General features: G+C 40.3%; 1 protein-coding gene across 4 annotated transcripts in view; it reads left to right on the top strand.

The window, feature by feature from the left end:
- Window positions 1-3151: 3151 nt before the first annotated feature.
- The window catches only part of USP6NL (USP6 N-terminal like), a 115696-nt gene continuing 102553 nt past the window's right edge, over window positions 3152-16294 (top strand). The window contains exons 1-2 of one of the 4 annotated variants that reach the window (XM_026119321.2): window positions 3152-3300; window positions 8155-8244. In XM_026119321.2, the coding sequence (XP_025975106.2) occupies window positions 8241-8244 (4 nt within the window). In that variant the 5' untranslated portion in view covers window positions 3152-3300; window positions 8155-8240. Of the gene's footprint in view, window positions 3301-3445; window positions 3611-4077; window positions 4705-8154; window positions 8245-16294 lie in introns of those variants that run through there. The other 3 variants (XM_064502435.1, XM_026119323.2, XM_026119322.2) reach the window with 3 other exon arrangements.

The following is a 16294-nucleotide window of genomic DNA, read 5'->3' as shown; positions in this document are numbered from 1 at the left end:
TGCCATCCAGAGTCTGATCACCATCTGAGAGACCTTCAGCAGTTTTTCACCTGAGGTAGACTAGAGGCACCAAACACATATGCACACCCCTTGCAGAGCTGAGCATACTCAGGAGATTTGAGAAGCCAAATCTAGGTGTCAGAGAAACTGGGCTACAGGAAATCTTGAGGGGTTGTCAAATTCATTCCCTTGTCCCAAGGCAAGACCCATACCTCACAGTGCTGATTTAGCTCGGAAGTCCATTGATACTATAAGGGCAGACTGTAAACAGAACTCGAAGATATACAAATCTATTTCAGTTAGACATCGTATAATTCTGCATCTATGCTCTGTGTTCTTACTTTTTTTAAATGCTGTTTTATTGAAGAGAATGGATTTCATAAGCTTTGTAGCTAAAAACAAAGGGCACAGTACATTGAGAAATAATTGCTGATGAAAATCTCATAGTTTCTACATCATGAATTCTAGTATTACTTTGAAGTTCAGTAGGAAGGATTGTGATGTTACAAGAAATAGGGTATTTTAAAATGGAATGTTAATACTCTGTTCTTCGGACTACGCCTTTGTAACACTGCAGCAAAATAATGTCAGTGGCTATGCTGAGTGCTCAGCCACCTTGAAGCTGTATATCCCAAGTACGGACTTGACAAGATGAAATGTTAGTTTGCAAGGTGTTCAGTCTCCTCACTTCCATGATGCCAGTCAGAACTGTAGGTGGCTAGTACCACATTTACACTTCAACACAGGCCCAGTCATCTTTTGAGATAAATCACTGAACTTTCCAGGACCTCAACAGATACACCAGTTCAGAATATAACTTGTTGGAAAGGTCTAGACTGTACTGTAAGTGTAAGCCCAAGCCCATCAGTAAACCCAAATTTTCCTTGTATCTTCCAAGTCCACACTTAGCAAGTGAACTGCAGCTTTCCCCTGTTTAGTGTGGATGGGCTTGACACAGGCAGGTTTTCTACCATGCTTCCTACACCGCTCATCCACATGACACGGAAGATACATCATCCGGGCAGGAGACTCACAAGAAGCAAAGCAAAGTATGGCATTGGTTGGCAGGCTACATAAAGGACTACCCTTCAGGGCATGGTAGATGTAACATGGGTCAAAGACTATCAAGAACCATGCTGAGATTTACCTGCTCCCTGGGCTATGCTCCTAGAAACAGTAGAGTCATAGCCCATGTCTCCACCATGTCCCTGAAATACCACATAGATTTTTATGAATTATAAATAACAATGATTGCATATCCTTTCTTAGACTAAGAACTGCAATAAAAATGAAGCGTTGGTAGAGATGTTATTACAGAGTTTGTATGTAGGAGTAGTGATAAAAAAGTATGCTATCACTGTCAGCCACTTGGAAAGCTGTGATTTTAAAACTGTTCCACATCCTAGTTATAGTATTACAACAGAAAACAATGAGCATATGGGAAATAAAAATGATGATATATAGTTGGAGAATGTACGAAATAGAGAAGAAATGGTTTAGATGAAGTAGAGAGCTCCCTGTGGAAGACATTTATCTTAACTCATTAGCCATTTTGAGAGGAACAAATCCCTTGCTTGAAGAAAGCTAAGTATGATTTTATATTCCAGCAGCTTCTGAAATTTTAAAGAAGACAATTAAGACTTTAAACTGGAAGGACCAGAAGGATCAGACCATAGTATGCCTGTTGGGATTTATGGGGTACTGACAGCCCAGTTAATCACAATCACTTTGTGAAATGTATTGCAAAGCAATAAATGATTTCTCTTTTCTACTATTACACTTCCTCTGTTTGCACAAGAAGAGAGAAAACATTCAGATAAAACTGATACAAGCTGCTGCTGTCTTAGTGCTTTTAGCCATTTCCCCTACATGTCAAATGCAACCACGCTCATGCACAACTATTTAGATTTGCTAGATTCTCAGAGGCTGTGAGATGTGTTGGCATGGATATTTGCTGTGTTAGAGATGCTACCTTCGGTTCTTCCAGAAATAACACTATTCAGGGTATCTTTCCTGCGGAATGAGAGAAAACTCTGAGGACAGCAAGTCTATTAAAAAAATGTAGTGCTTGACTAAGATTTACTAATCTCAGGCTAACCAGTCAATAATCATTCAGCTCATCTGACCCACCCTTGTAATTCTGGAACACTGCTTTTTCCAAATGGTCAGGAAAAGTCCTTGTATCACAAGATTTATTAAAAATTAATATCGGAAGTTGAGAACCCCACAACTCACAGTCCAAGTAATATGGAAATGCTGTTTTTAAAGAGTTTAGTAGAGTGCACTAAACTCCTTTGTTACTATTTGAATAGAGAGTATTTAGACAGAACTATTAAATGAACGCAGGATTGTTCAAAACACTCAAAACGTTTACTGAACATTACACTCTTTTTGTATCATTACTGGATATCTTTTAGAAAGATATTTTAACTACTGTTTATTTTAGTCTGTTTTTAATGTAAAATTTTATTTTATTGCTGCTTTAACTTCCTTTTTAACTATGATGGTTTTCTTTGTACACCAAAGTAGCCCCTTCTGCTAGTGACATAGATCACTACGGCATTTTAGATGCCCAATAGTCTCAAACGGCCGTTTGCCACGTTTCTACGCTGCTTCCCTTCCCATTTTGCTCCTAATGCGGTTTGCTGCGTATACGTGAGCTATGCGCGCGCAGAGAGCGGGGCGCTCCGCCATGCGAAGCTGCGTAAGGAAGCAGCAGGGTGGGCATCCCAGCTCCGACATGCACGTGGTGCCAGGAGGGGTGGACTGGGCAATCACACCTAGGCCGTTTTATCGATTTTGAAATACCAGCTTGTGACGCTCAACCAAAATGCGGTATTTCAACCTCCAAAACCCAACACTCGGCAGAGAAAACCAGAAAAGCAGAACAGCCTTTCAAAAACGAAGCTCTTGCTAATTCAGGCAGCGAAGCCTAGCGGTTAAGAAAAAGGTGGAAGAGGAGCGCCCCGGTTCCTGCCCGCTCCCCGCCTCTCCCCGGGACACCTGCCCGCGCTCCCGCGCCTCGTTGCCAGCGCAAGATGGCGGCTGCCGGGGCGCCCGGTGCGGCGGCGGCCAGCACCTCCGCGCCTCGTTGCCAGCGCAAGATGGCGGCGGGCGCCGGGCCGCGGCCGGGGCGGGCGGGGGAGGGGAAGGGGAGGGTTTCCATAGCTGCGGCAGCCGGTGTCACGCCGGGGCACTTCCTGGTTGGATGCCGCTGGTCCCGGGGCAGCAAGCAGGGAAGCGCCGCTGGGGAGGAGGCGGACGGAGGCCCCGGGAGGAGGAGGAGGAAGCCGAGCAAAGGTAGGGGCGCGCCGGCCATTGTGTGACCCCCCCCCCCGTCGGGGTGGGCTCCCCTCGCCGCGGCGGGGTGGCCGGCCGGACCCTTCCATTCCTGGGGTCGCGGGGGGGGGGATGCCGCGCCGGAGCTCTCCACTGCCGCGGGGGGGTGGGACGCGCGCGCTGTTCCTAGAGAGCGGAGGGGAGGCGGGCACTGCTGCCCTCTCCGGGGGGGAGCCGGGCGCCTCCACCCGCGGGGCCGTGAGGTGGAAGAGGCGGGAGTCGGATCCCTCAGGGTATTGGGGCGCCTCGGGCTGTTCCATTCCAAACGGGGGTGGGTGGAGGGACCCTACTATCTCTGCCGGGGGGGGCAGCGTGTGGGGAGCTCGGCGGGGGGGAGGCCAAGGGCAGGCGCAGCGGCGATGCCCGCGGGTCCCTTTGCGAGGTTTGGGCGCCGTGGGGCAGCGCCCGGCGGCCCCCAGCAGCAGAGACCCCCACGGGGGGAAGGGGGGCGCTTTCCCGGCGGGGCGGTGCGGGGCTGCTGGGCCGTGGCGGTCGCGGTGCCGGGGGTCGTGCGTGGCCCGAGGCCGCTGCCGGACCCGGGGGGGGAGGGGGGGAGGCGGCGGGGCCCGGGTCACCCGGGAGGCCGCGGGGAGGTTTTGAGGCGCCGAACCCCGGTTCCGGCTGCTCTCGGTACCTGCCGCCCGCTCCGCTCGCTGCGGGGCCGCAGGTGAGGCGCCACCCAAGGCCGCCGGGCTCGCGCGGCCCCCGCGGTGTGGGCGAGGTGGGCGGTTGCCCTGCCGGAAACCACCGAAGTCACCGAGCTGCCCAGCGAGCCGAGTGGTGACCTGAAAACCTCGCTGCCGGTCTCTCGTACCGGTCACTTGCCCCCAGAGCGCTTGAGAATAACTTTTCGTGCCGTTTTCCGCCGGGAGCGGGCGGCGGCGTGGAGGGCTGGCTAAACCTGCTTGGCGGAGGGTCAGCTGGGCTGGGCTGTTTCCCTGAAGTGATCGGGGCGTGTGCGGCGGCTCGGTTTCACGCGCGCTCTGCGATTCGGGGCTGCCGCGCGGCGACCGAAACTCAAACTTTGCGAAGCGCCTGAGCGTTGGCCGCGGCGGCCAATCGGCGGGGCCTGAACCAGAAGCGGTGTGCTGGGCGCTGCGCCGTGTCGGTGCTCCTGCCCTGAACAAAGGGGAGGGTGTGCCGCCGGGCCTGCCTCGGCCGGGCCCCCGTGCGCTGCCTCCTGCGGGGCAGCCAAGGGTCCTGTGCAGGTCCTCGAGCAGGAGCAGCTGTGTTTCGCTGTGAATTTTGTGTGTCCACTGTCTCAGGCATTTTACTTAACTATGTTCGTTTTTATTGTGTTCTTTCTAACAGCTGCGCTCTTCGTCGACTTCGTTTGGCTTCTTCATAACTTCTTATAACTTCAAAGTTAGTTCAGCTTGGATGCAGTGTAAAATAAGTGTTTAGCAGAACTGCCTTGAAACAAGTTGTTCTGTTGCCCTCTGATTATATAGCAGAGAAACCAATAGTTTCGGACTCAGTGTTTTGTCAGCCAGCCAAACTTTAAAATGCATGCTTCCATCATCTTTGCATCTGTTTTCTTTGGGGGGGGCAATAACGTTTTGGTTTAAAGAAGAAAGTAAGTGACAGTAAAATATTGCTTTGTGCAAGCAGGTTCTGCTTAGGCTATTTTGTCTTTTTTGGCGGGGGGGGTCTATGTGTCATAAAACAGTGCAGTTGCATGCTGCTTCTGTGATTCCTTATTCTTGGAAACTGGGATTATAAATTCTTAGTGTTAACTTCTTAGCATTTGAGTTGAACAGAAACTGGAATAAGTACAGGCAGAATAGACCTCAATCTCTAATAGTGGTCAACTTCAGGGGATTTCTTTGTCTCTGCATAGAAACACAGTGCAGGGATTTATAATAAGCTGTAACTTACTTGCAGTCTGGTTCATATTCCTTTTAGACAGAAAACTTGCTAAAAAGGAGATCTGGCAATAGATGTGGAAACATATAATTGGATGTATTATTAGTATGCTTAAATTCAAAGTTGTAAAGAGCTTCTCTCACTTGAGATATTCCTTTCAAATCAAAGTTTAAAATTTCACAACTATATGAGTTGAATACCACCAAGGGCTAGTAAATGTGTCTTATTGCTAAGAAAATTCTGGATGGGGTAGAAGGGTTAGTACTTCAATAAAGAAAAGGGTAAATTGTGTGTTAGTGTTTGTGTGTGTGTTATAACCTTGTTAATTGCAAGAGAAAGCATAAAGGGCTCCAGCTATTATCTTGAATTAAAAGACAGTTTTTCCAAGATGGTATTTTTACAGCAAGACCCTCAACAAGTGACATTCTTTCTTTCCTCTGTTGTATAATATTTGGTAATGCTTGTGTATAGGAGAGAAAAGTATAAGCATTGAAAAAAATCAGGCTGTTGGTTAAGACAGCTAAGTGACAACAATTTAGTTTCCTAACACACATCCTTAGGAAAAGCATCGATACTGCAATGCAATGGTAAACACAGACTTTCTGATACTTGGCAGTGTTGACCTTTCCTCATTCTCCAATGCTGTTTGTTAGCACTGTACTCCAAATTGTAAATACGATATGAAACTTTTCCTTTCTTTTTCAATGGAGGAGTGAGTATGCACTTTTGAATAGTCGAATTAAATGGCCTTCAGCAAACGTAATGATAAAGTTATAAACACAGGGAAGAATTATAATCTTCGTATGCAGCACTATTTCAAGGAACAAAACCTGAATTTTATCAGAAGTATATATAGACTAGTAAACACATATTAGTAATACCTAAACAAAATACTTAGATACAGAAAGCAAGATAACAAAAATATTTCATATGTGAAAGTTGGAGCTCAGGTTGCTATGCTATACTGAAACATTCACTTTTCATCAATATTAAATGTGTTTTAGGTAGTATATAGCTGCTATATTCTCCACTACTCATTTCCTTGGTTTTACATGACTAGATTTTATGAATGATATGTTGGATAATTCTGCTATTATTAGTGTTAAGTGGTTTTCGAAACTGAAACAGCAACATTTTCCTGAACATACAAACAACAATGTCATGTAATGTCTCTGAGGCAAAGTATTGTGAGTTCATAGTTATGAAAATAGGTTAGACTGTACTTTTGGAGAACGCAATAGAATAGGAGGCTGTGGTCTTCCAGTTGTGTCTCTAGAAGATTGTGGAGCGACTGGGGCCTAAAGATAGTATGGCGCGCCAGTCCGAAGTGTTCTGGACTGGAGCTGCGTGCCATCCCTGTGACTCATTTGATGTCCTTAACATAATAACTGTAATTAGTCCAGTAAATGATTAAGTGTCATGGAAGTTACGCTTGCTAATTTTGACACTGGTAATCAAAAGAAAACTCACAAGGCTGTAGTTCTAATGATATGTTTTAGCCAGACACTTCATTTTTGACTGGGCTGTGTGTGTGCCTAAATGTTTAATTTAGCAGCCACTCAGAGAATTGACAGGACCTGCAGTTCAAAATACTGTTTTTCACTGATTGCACTGTCAGCTTTGTGTTCTTGTAGTTTTTAATGTTTGCATACATATTTCTTCTTCATGATACCATTTTCTTCACTTATTAAGCCTCTTTTCTACCTTTTTCAATGCAAAAAAGTTCATTGTAATTTTCAGTCTCTGCAGTCTGTAGCATTACTGTAGGTTTTCTTTTAGTGTCTTTTCTTTCTTTTGGGCTTTTGCAATTGATTCAGGAGCTGTGATAGTCCTATGATAGTTCCTCTACTTCTTTGGCATGTGTTGTAAATCTGGAAATGTTATGCTAAGTCACACTTTCAAGAGAGTTAGATCTCTTCCTTTGTTTCTTAGTGTTCTTTTTAAGCCCTATGAGATCAGGAGAGTTGAGACTTGAAATCTGAGTCAGCACAAGGTATTATCTGGCTTGAGTAGCACAGGTGGTTGGGTTCAGCAGGTTCTAACTGGCTGTGAAAAGAGGGCATAAATCACGTAATATTTCTTAATTTACAGAAACTCTATCTTTGTGCAGATATTAGAAGAAAACTTGATGGCTTTATATATATATATATATAAATAACAATAATCTCGGCTATGAGGTGAAGTTATTTTCATTTAACTATCACAGATTTGTATAAACTTGCTTATGGCAGCAGGATTGAGGTTATGTAATAAATGTTCTAAAATGTAGTTGCTGTGCCATCATTGTTGAAGATTAAGTCCTGTATATTTAGCTTTGGGGAAAGCCAGGCATATTTTTAGTGAATCCACATCTGCCCTACCTAGATGTCTTTTTCTGACTTCAATTGTGTGTTTGATGGATCAGGTAGTTTACACTCACTAGAAGTTGTAGCTTTTTCAGGTTTTGTTTCTGGGGAGAAAGTGTTGGCCGTTAGCACCAACCCATGTTTATTTAGTAAATTTGCTTGTGGTCATAGTGTTTCAGAGAGTATCTTGTTATTGCATCTTCCCGCTAGCCGAGCTTGCTGAAGGAAAGTATTACTTTGATCCTATTTTCAGTTACAATATCCATATTATAGTCTTGTACTTTTCCTTTCTTAAAGGATGTTTCCTTTCCATTCTTAAAGAATGTTTATTACCCTTTGGGAAAAGTTGCATTTTATGAACTCGTCTGTGCGAACAGTTTTATAATATGGATGGTAGAAAGTACACATTTTGAGTTGATAAGCTTCAAAATATATCCTTAAGCAGTAAAGTCCCTCAGACATAACAAGTACATCTTTGTATTCCTTTTTTAACAAGGAGGATGAAAAGTTGTTATAAAAAATTTATATTAAAAAAATTCTAGTTATTTTAAATTGAAAAAGTGATTTATTTTTATTTTTATTTTTTTTATTATCCTACCATCAGGACATGTATACCTCTGAGAAACCTTCTCCAACAAGATACCTTGCTTCACGACCTGTCTTGGATTATATGCAAAGAAGTTTCCAGTCATGAGTAAGTAGATTCCTTTATTATGCCATGTCTGGTAATATTCAGCATCAAGAACAAGAATCTCTTTAAAAATAAAAAAGAAACCCTTAATTTTCAGTCTAAAGAAATGTACTTCTATAGTGGGTTTTGGAAGGTGGTTCTTCAAAAATGTTCAAACTGAGTTTTGTCTTTCCAGTCCCTTACAACTAACCACATAAAGCCAGATTTGGCAGATGCTATTCTTTACCTGCAAAGTTTTGATCAATGTGTGCTCTGTAATACTTCTGTGTTGGTAGTCTTGTATCACTTTCAAGAAGGTAAATTCTGAAACAAGTTGATGTGTGTTTTTTTTTTCCTCCATTTAAATAAAACATGCAGCTCTGAGGGGAAAATGTCTTGGGTTTGTTAAAGACTCCAGAATATGTGAATGCCCACTAAATTAAAATAGCTGGTAAAAATCCAACAGAAAATGAATGGACTTCATTTTATGGGAAAAAATAAATATATTGCTTGAATTCCCCTATAGAGGTCTGATCCCAAAGGAATTTTGGCATGTGTTGGAAAGATCTGAGCTGCAAAATACTGTGACTTAAGATCTGTTTTTGCAAAAAAACATATGAAAGACACTAGAAGTTTGTTCTGAGGTTTAGGCCAATTCTGATTGTTAAGACAATCTCTTGTTTAGAAAGCAGTTTTGAATATTTAAATGTCTTTCTTAAGTTTTGCTTAATATGAGTCTTCTGCTTGGCAGCAGCATTACTTAGCCTTGCATCATGCAGAAGTAACAGTATAACTTCTGATGCACAGCAACTGTTATGTTGAAACTAAACTACATTAAAAATACTGTACTAAATCTTTTAAAAAAAGAGCATCTAGTTTGTGGGATAATTGCGTCTTTTGCTAGTAAAATAAGTCCATTTTATTTTCTGGGAGAAAGTGACTAAAAATTGTTGGTTAAATTTCATGTCAAACTAAATGAAAAAAGATTGTTCATGTCATCTGAAAGAAAGAAAATTGGTGGAGGAAATACTTGCTAATTGCAGCAAAACAAACAAACAAACAAACAAAAAAACAAAATACCAAAATACCAAAAAATAGGATTGAAAGGTTTTCTGAACTTGAAGCTTCATGCTTAGTGTAGATGGAACTATTTTAGTATTCACATACATAATTTCCCATTTGTTGAGTTTCTGACATTTAAAGTATTTGCAATTTTGAATAAATGACAACTTTTCAGGCAGTTATTCCATGTACCTGCATATCCTGACTTGTCAAACACTACTATATTAATCTTAATTTGTTTTATAGAGCATCTCCTGTGCTGTCATTGCCTAATGGATAATCTTGAGCATAACAAATATCTACAAATCTTGTTAGCTTTTGAATCATAGTTGCTGTGTCCATGTGACTCACTAAAGTGTTGCTGTGATGATTTTTAAATGCTGTTTGAGTACAGCAAATGTTGTCATGACTTGAGCAAAATACCATTGATTATGGTGAGAATTTGAAATGATTCCAGACTGGAGAGTTTAGCTTTATATTACAAAGAATGAAGAGGCTTATTCAAATGGCAGATAACGCTTTGGCAGTGTCTTTTGTGGTGCTTAATAATAATGTTTCTCAAAGTACAGCCTCTTGTTTGCAGGAAGAACACCACATTCCTGTGTTAGGCATTAATGTTCAAGTCCTTGCTGAGCCATGGGTTTCATGGGCACAATGGAAAAAATCTGCTTTTTAAAAAATATAAATTAGAGAACATTCAATATTTATATTGAGTTGCTTTTGGATTTGTTAGTTTATTGTTTGCTTTAGTGAAACACGAACTATGAGCTTGCTCTACGAAGTTTAGGCAGCTCTGTACTAAATACCTTGGTTTACGGAGGAAAGGAAGCGATCAGTTGTATATTTTCAGAAAGTGAGTAGGAGAACTACTGCTGATGTATAACTTTTAATTATTATCATGTGTGTAGGTAAGGGTTTTGGATCCTGTTCCCTGAGGAGAAGAATATTGATAGAATTGCAAAGTCCAGCTTTCACGGAAGGTTCTCCCCTGCCTTGGACAGTGCAGAGAATCTGTAAACATGTTAAAATGGAGACAGCTTCTATTAAGGCTTCTATTTCTGTGTAATGCCTTATAAATGTCTGTTTCTGTAAATATGAATAAGACAAATCCAGATTTCAAATTTTGTGCTGCTTAGGACAGTGGGATCGTGTGTTTAAAGGGTAGTTAACAGTATACAGTGCAGGTAAATTACATTGATCTTGATTTATTTTACATTTAAAGACAATTTGTCACAGAAATTGTGTCTATATGCAGCCTGTCTAAAATGTCACACCATGGAAAAAGTTGGTTTAATCTGTTTAAAAAAAAAATTTCTTCAATTGTTGATGTTTAGCTGCTGGAAAATATGTAGTATCATGAGAAATTCTTATGATTATAAACTGTACTGCAGTTTTTCCTATGATTCCTCCTTTGCAGAAAGAGTAGGTCAGTGTAGTGAACTTATTTGAGCTTCTACAGTAAACTCAGTTGGGAAACAATTTAACTAAATGTTGGTACATACTGTTGTACTAAATACTATCCTTCTTGAAACAAGCTGCTGACATCTTCAGTTTTTTTCTAAATGCAGAGAATGCAGTGCCAACTTTTTTCTTTTTTTTTAAATTCTGTTGTCATAATAAATTGTACAGAATAATTCTTTCCTGGCTTTGTCTTTGTGCTTTTAGTTTTGTTTCCCACACCCTAAATGCTTACATTGCATGCAGTTGGGAAATTAACCTGCTATTCTTCATGCTTCAATATTATCTGTTTAGATTTTCTTTGTGATTGACCAAGAGGGTAGGAGTGCATTTTGTGTGTTTGGAGAGATGCTATGCAATGTAATCTCGTATTTTGGAATTGTGTATTGTTGCCTGGTAATGAGGTGGTAAGCTTTTTGCCTCAGCAGTTCAAATCAAGACCACACAGGTGTGATTAAAGGCTGCTTCTGTTTGATGGTTGGTTGTTTATCTTGACCTCTCATTACAGCTGGCTTTCTAGTTTGTATTCAGAGACAAACCTTAGGTTTTGTGACTTTTTTTTTCCTTGAGTTCCTATAGTGTATATAATAAAAAAATAGATTTAGCTGTCAGCTTGTCTGTTCATGAGCAATGAATTTGGGAATTAAAAAACAAATCAATGTGTTTATGTTCTTACATTTGCAACTGAAAAAAAGTGTGTTCTGGGCTTTTATAAAGCTTTCTGGACTTAGAAAGCTTTGTTTTGTTAAGGCTGGCTCAATTTCTCCCCTCATCTCTGATCTCCCCTCCTTGTATGCGAGGTTGAATTTATAGTGAATTGAGGACTAAGTCAGAGTGTTCATAAAATAAATGGTGGGAAACAGATATTTCTCTATCATTAAGATCGAGTTTGTATGTTTTTTATATTTTACACAGTGTTGCAAATAATTCTAAAAATGATTGATGTAGTTTAAGAGACTTTGCAGTCATTACAATTGCTTTCAATGAGCTGAAATACAGTATTACAAAAGAAAAAGGCTAAATTGTTCTGATCCATACATAAAATTGCATGCTAGGGGAAGGAAAACTGAAAAGTGAGCTAAAATTTCTTTTTAACAAAGCATAGTAATGAACAGCTAAAGGAGGTCAGATTATTTCATTATTATATGCGAAGTTTTTGTTTGATTTTTGAATCATGAATTCTTAACATTGTCTTTCTGTATCTTATTTTTGTAGATGAAGTATTTTCTGTGGTGACCTTTCTTCTGATTTCATAGTGTATTGTATATTTCTCAATCATAATATTTCTAAGGATTAGAAAGATAAAGAAGCTATTGTGTCCTAGGTCAACTTCACTGAAATGTGAAATACTAATTCTTCAGGAAGAACTTTGATATGAAGGTCTGAATGATGAAGAACTGTTTGAAGACTTCGGATATGTTCAAAATATTTTGAGAGTTAAATAATAAAGAACACCCTGCACTTCAAATATCTGGATAAGAATGAAATCACAAGATACTTTTTTTAAAGTAACCTTTTGTGCGTTAATGACTCCTCAAAGTTATTTAATTGATAGTATGAGTATTTGTCTTGCTTATCCTTGCTCTGCTCTTCTGTGAACCTGGCAGGGGAATTTACCAGTGCGCGTTATTGTAGTGACACGTGAGTTCTTGCATTGGAAGAAGAAATAGCGTAGTAATTTTACTTAGTGGGAAGTTGAAGCACAAAAAAACGCGTGTCTAATAAATTGATTGGCTCTTGAGCCTAGCCCTGTCAGGAGAAGTGCGTGCTGTTCTTGATCATGCTTCATCATTACTTTTCTGTATTGTCTTAGCTTTTCACTTCTGCTTTCTTCGGATAGTAGTAGTTAATGCTGCGTCATCTGGCTGTCTTCTCTGCACAGTGTGGTTAGTACTCAAGGGAGGCTATCAGAGACTGTGCTGGAGGTAGTCTTCTGACTTGAAATGCAGAGCAGACATGGGGAGGTCAGAGTTAATGAGTTACAGAAACTTTTATGGACTAGCAGAAAAAGCTTCCAGTGAAGCAGAGCTTCATTAGAGCAGAGTTTAATTAGAAATGTCTTGCGTATAGAGTTGCCAAGACTGAACTGAGGGTCTTTAAAATGTCATGAGCCACTTAAAAGTGTTGTCCTTGCCAGTAGTGATGGTGGTGTCCCTCTCCTGTCCCGAACTTTGAACTCCTGCACTCTTCCTCATTGCACAAACCTTTGTGAGGCTGGTTTGAATTGGATGGGTTCCCTCATCTGTTTGCTACACGGCTATGAAAATAGTTGTACTGCAGCAAGGAGGAGAGAGCAGCACAGCAATGAGAACAAGTGGCTGGTCAGTGCAGCTGTGTTCTTTTCAGTGATTATGCTGTTTTTCCCTTGCTTGAAGTGTGTGTGGAACAATAGTTTAAGTTTTTTTTAGGATTTTAGTAAGCTTAGGCTTCCTTTATAGTAAGTGAGGAGAGGCATCTCCAGAGGGCTGAGCAGATCTTAGAGGATCCAGTTTCTTACCAGTGCAGCAATTAGACCTGTCCTCTAAATACAGAGGATGCATTAGTCAGAATAAAAAATATACCAGAATACTCTACACACCGCTGATACATCCCACTTAGGAAATGCAGGCATGTTTGCAGAAACTTGCTTGGTTTCTTGATATTCACATTTTATGATGTTGAAATTTTTATTTAAATAAATTGACATATTGACATAATGACAACTTCTGGAACCCCATGACTTTTTTTTGGATGGTTACAGTTTAACTTTAGGTCATTTATAAAATAGTAAATTAGTAACTATTTTAAATGTATCAGAACACAAGTGATTTTTTTTTTTAAATCTGTCTACATGTAGCTGACTTCTCAGCTGAAAATTTTCCTAATCCTTCCTTTATTTTATATCACCTTGGGATATTTAGGTCTGGTAGGTTGTGGCTTTCCTTCCACATAGACTTTATTTTTAGATTGGAAGAGGAAAACAAGTATTTTTGCATTTGTGAGGTTCTTTTGTTCTCAGTCACTTTAAGGGGACAGAATACATGTTAACCTGGATAGACTGAAATGAAGTCAGTTTCTTCTCTGAAACTTTGCAGGAGGTTGCAGCTATCAAGAATATATTTATCGTGTTCAGAAACTGTGCTTTCAGGTGACATATCCAAGTTCAGTAGCCGTAGTTTTTGTAAGACTTTGTTAACCAACAGGTATTCCTTGGTGTTTGTTGTTTTATTTAAATTAGTCAATAAAGTATAGTAAAGCTATGTGTAAAAACCCAAACAAAACAAACCCCTTTACATTTATTATTTACAATTACTTTTACTTTTTTTTAATGTTGCCATTAAACCTGGCTTCTTTCAGCTGAGCTTTCTCCCTGTAGCTTAAAATTGATAGCCAGGTTAGCTACTGTAAATAAGTTAGTGTAACATGACACCTACATTTAAACCAATGTAATTTCTGTTTGTAAACCAAAATGTTAGTACTGGCAGAAAGCTATTGTTAGTTCTGAACTGACAGGAGAGCTGTAGCAGAAAAGCTACCATTATGGATGTTATTGGAGGACCAGTATTTTAGTATAGCCCAATAATTGCTCCCTGAACATGTTGTTTTAAGAAGAGGTCATTGCATTTCACATATATCTTCTGTCATGCTTGCAGTGAAGATTAAGCATGGGTTATTTACAAATTATTTGTTTTGTGATGCTTTTTTTTTTTACTCTTCGTGTGTGTCCCAGAAGTGGCACTGGTATTTCTTTTAATTTTATATGTATATATACATATATATATATTCCTTTTGGATGTATATATATACATTCTTTTATGAGTGTGTATATATATGTAGAGAGAGAGTCCATTTTTAAAATCTGTCTGCCTGTCATTATTTTGATTTATCAGTAAGGACTGCTGAATCGAGTATTATGGCTAATCAGCGTACACAGAAGTACATGTCTTTGGCAAGGTAATACTCTGCCAGTTACAGGTTTCTTATTTTGATCTTAGTTGCTGGGACCATCTCTCTACTCCTTTATATAGAACATTGCACAGTAAAGCCTCTGTTGGGGATCTTTCTACTGCCGAAGGAATTAACAATAAGTAGCAAAGAACAGCGTAACCTTGTTCCCTGGAGCGAATATCAAGTATCCACCACTATGTAAGCAATTCCTTTTTCTGGGATCCTGTTCATCCTGTGATAAGTTGAATGTGGCATTCAAGTACCTTCCAAAGACAAAGGATGTAGGAATTCGCCACTAAAATACACATGAGAAACAGTAGCTGTCGATACAGACATTAGGGCAGGCACCCCCCTCTTTGCCCAAGGCACTATGTAGACACCAGTGATGTTCTAGTTATGGCAGGGACAACTTTTTAGAGGCTGCAGTGTTAAGCGTCATGGCGGGTGGTGTTACTTATTGCTGAATTGGGATATGCAGAAAAGAACAGCTTAGAAAGATGAAGGATTTGAAATGGCCTGAAGAACTTTTCAAACAGCAGTGAGGCCTTTAGAAACCCTTCCTTACCTGTTGAGTTATGTTCTGTACGATTTCTGCACGACTGAGTAATTAATAGGCACTGCTGCATTGGAAAGAGGAAACTCTTGCTGCTCGGTAGTGGAATGTTATCACAGATTAAGGAACAGCTCACTTATTTCTCTTAAGTTTTGTGTTCTTTCTCCTATGTTCATATTCCAGGAACAAAATATCTGATTTACAAGATATGCAGTTATTTTAAGCTAAATTGACTGCGTTTCAAGAAAAACTCCTCTGACATTCTTTATGTGATTTTTTGATAGGAAACAATTTCTTTGATTTGTAGTGTGGATGGAAAATATTTGGGGTTGTTGCCATAAATGGGGTTATGCAAGTAATCCCAGCAGGATTACTGGCTCCATGGCTGGCTCTGTATTTGTTTAAATTTAAGATCTTTTCTTTACTTAAACTATCCAGTCTGTTGTCCCTTCAGTATTTAAAGGATATTTGCAAATGTTTGTATAAACAACGTAGCTGTGCTTAGATGATATCCTATCTAGCAGCTGATTATAAGGTTCTTCTAATCTGTCATTGCAGGAGAACCCCTGTATAATTGAGATTTTCTTTCTCAGAATTATGTGGGGGACTGACAAGATTGCACTGGAGTTCTTTCGAAACTATTGGTATTCCTGTACTTAGCCTGTTATCCAAAATTTCTAATGTGAGCAGGAAACTCTGCAGGTCTTTAAGGCTAGTTTGGGAAGCTGATGGTGTGTTTTTTTTCCTCCTGTTTTATGACATCTAATGTAATCAATTAATGTCAGGAAAAGAAGGCATCCCAACAGGCTGTAGAAGTTCCCGTGCTTTTGGCCTATGCAGTCATTAAGCTAATAGATCACTGATATAAAAGAGCCCTTTGTTTTATTAAAGCACTCCGGGTTGCCATATGAGAGGTTTCTTGAATGCAGTCTTTCTGATTTACTCTTGAAAGGCCCTTTGAAACTCTGCCTGATTCCACGGTGGCCTGCTGAAAGGCTCGCTCAGAGCCCGCTCTTTGAGCTGCCATCAGACTTCCCCGGATTTTTAGAGATGCAGAGAAATAAAAGGCTCTCA

Source organism: Dromaius novaehollandiae, chromosome 1 (assembly GCF_036370855.1).
Source record: "Dromaius novaehollandiae isolate bDroNov1 chromosome 1, bDroNov1.hap1, whole genome shotgun sequence".
In the NCBI taxonomy this organism is placed as follows: Eukaryota; Metazoa; Chordata; class Aves; order Casuariiformes; family Dromaiidae; genus Dromaius; species Dromaius novaehollandiae.
The sequence above is the reverse complement of the archived record's forward strand: the minus strand, read 5'-3'. Positions and strand labels throughout refer to the sequence as shown.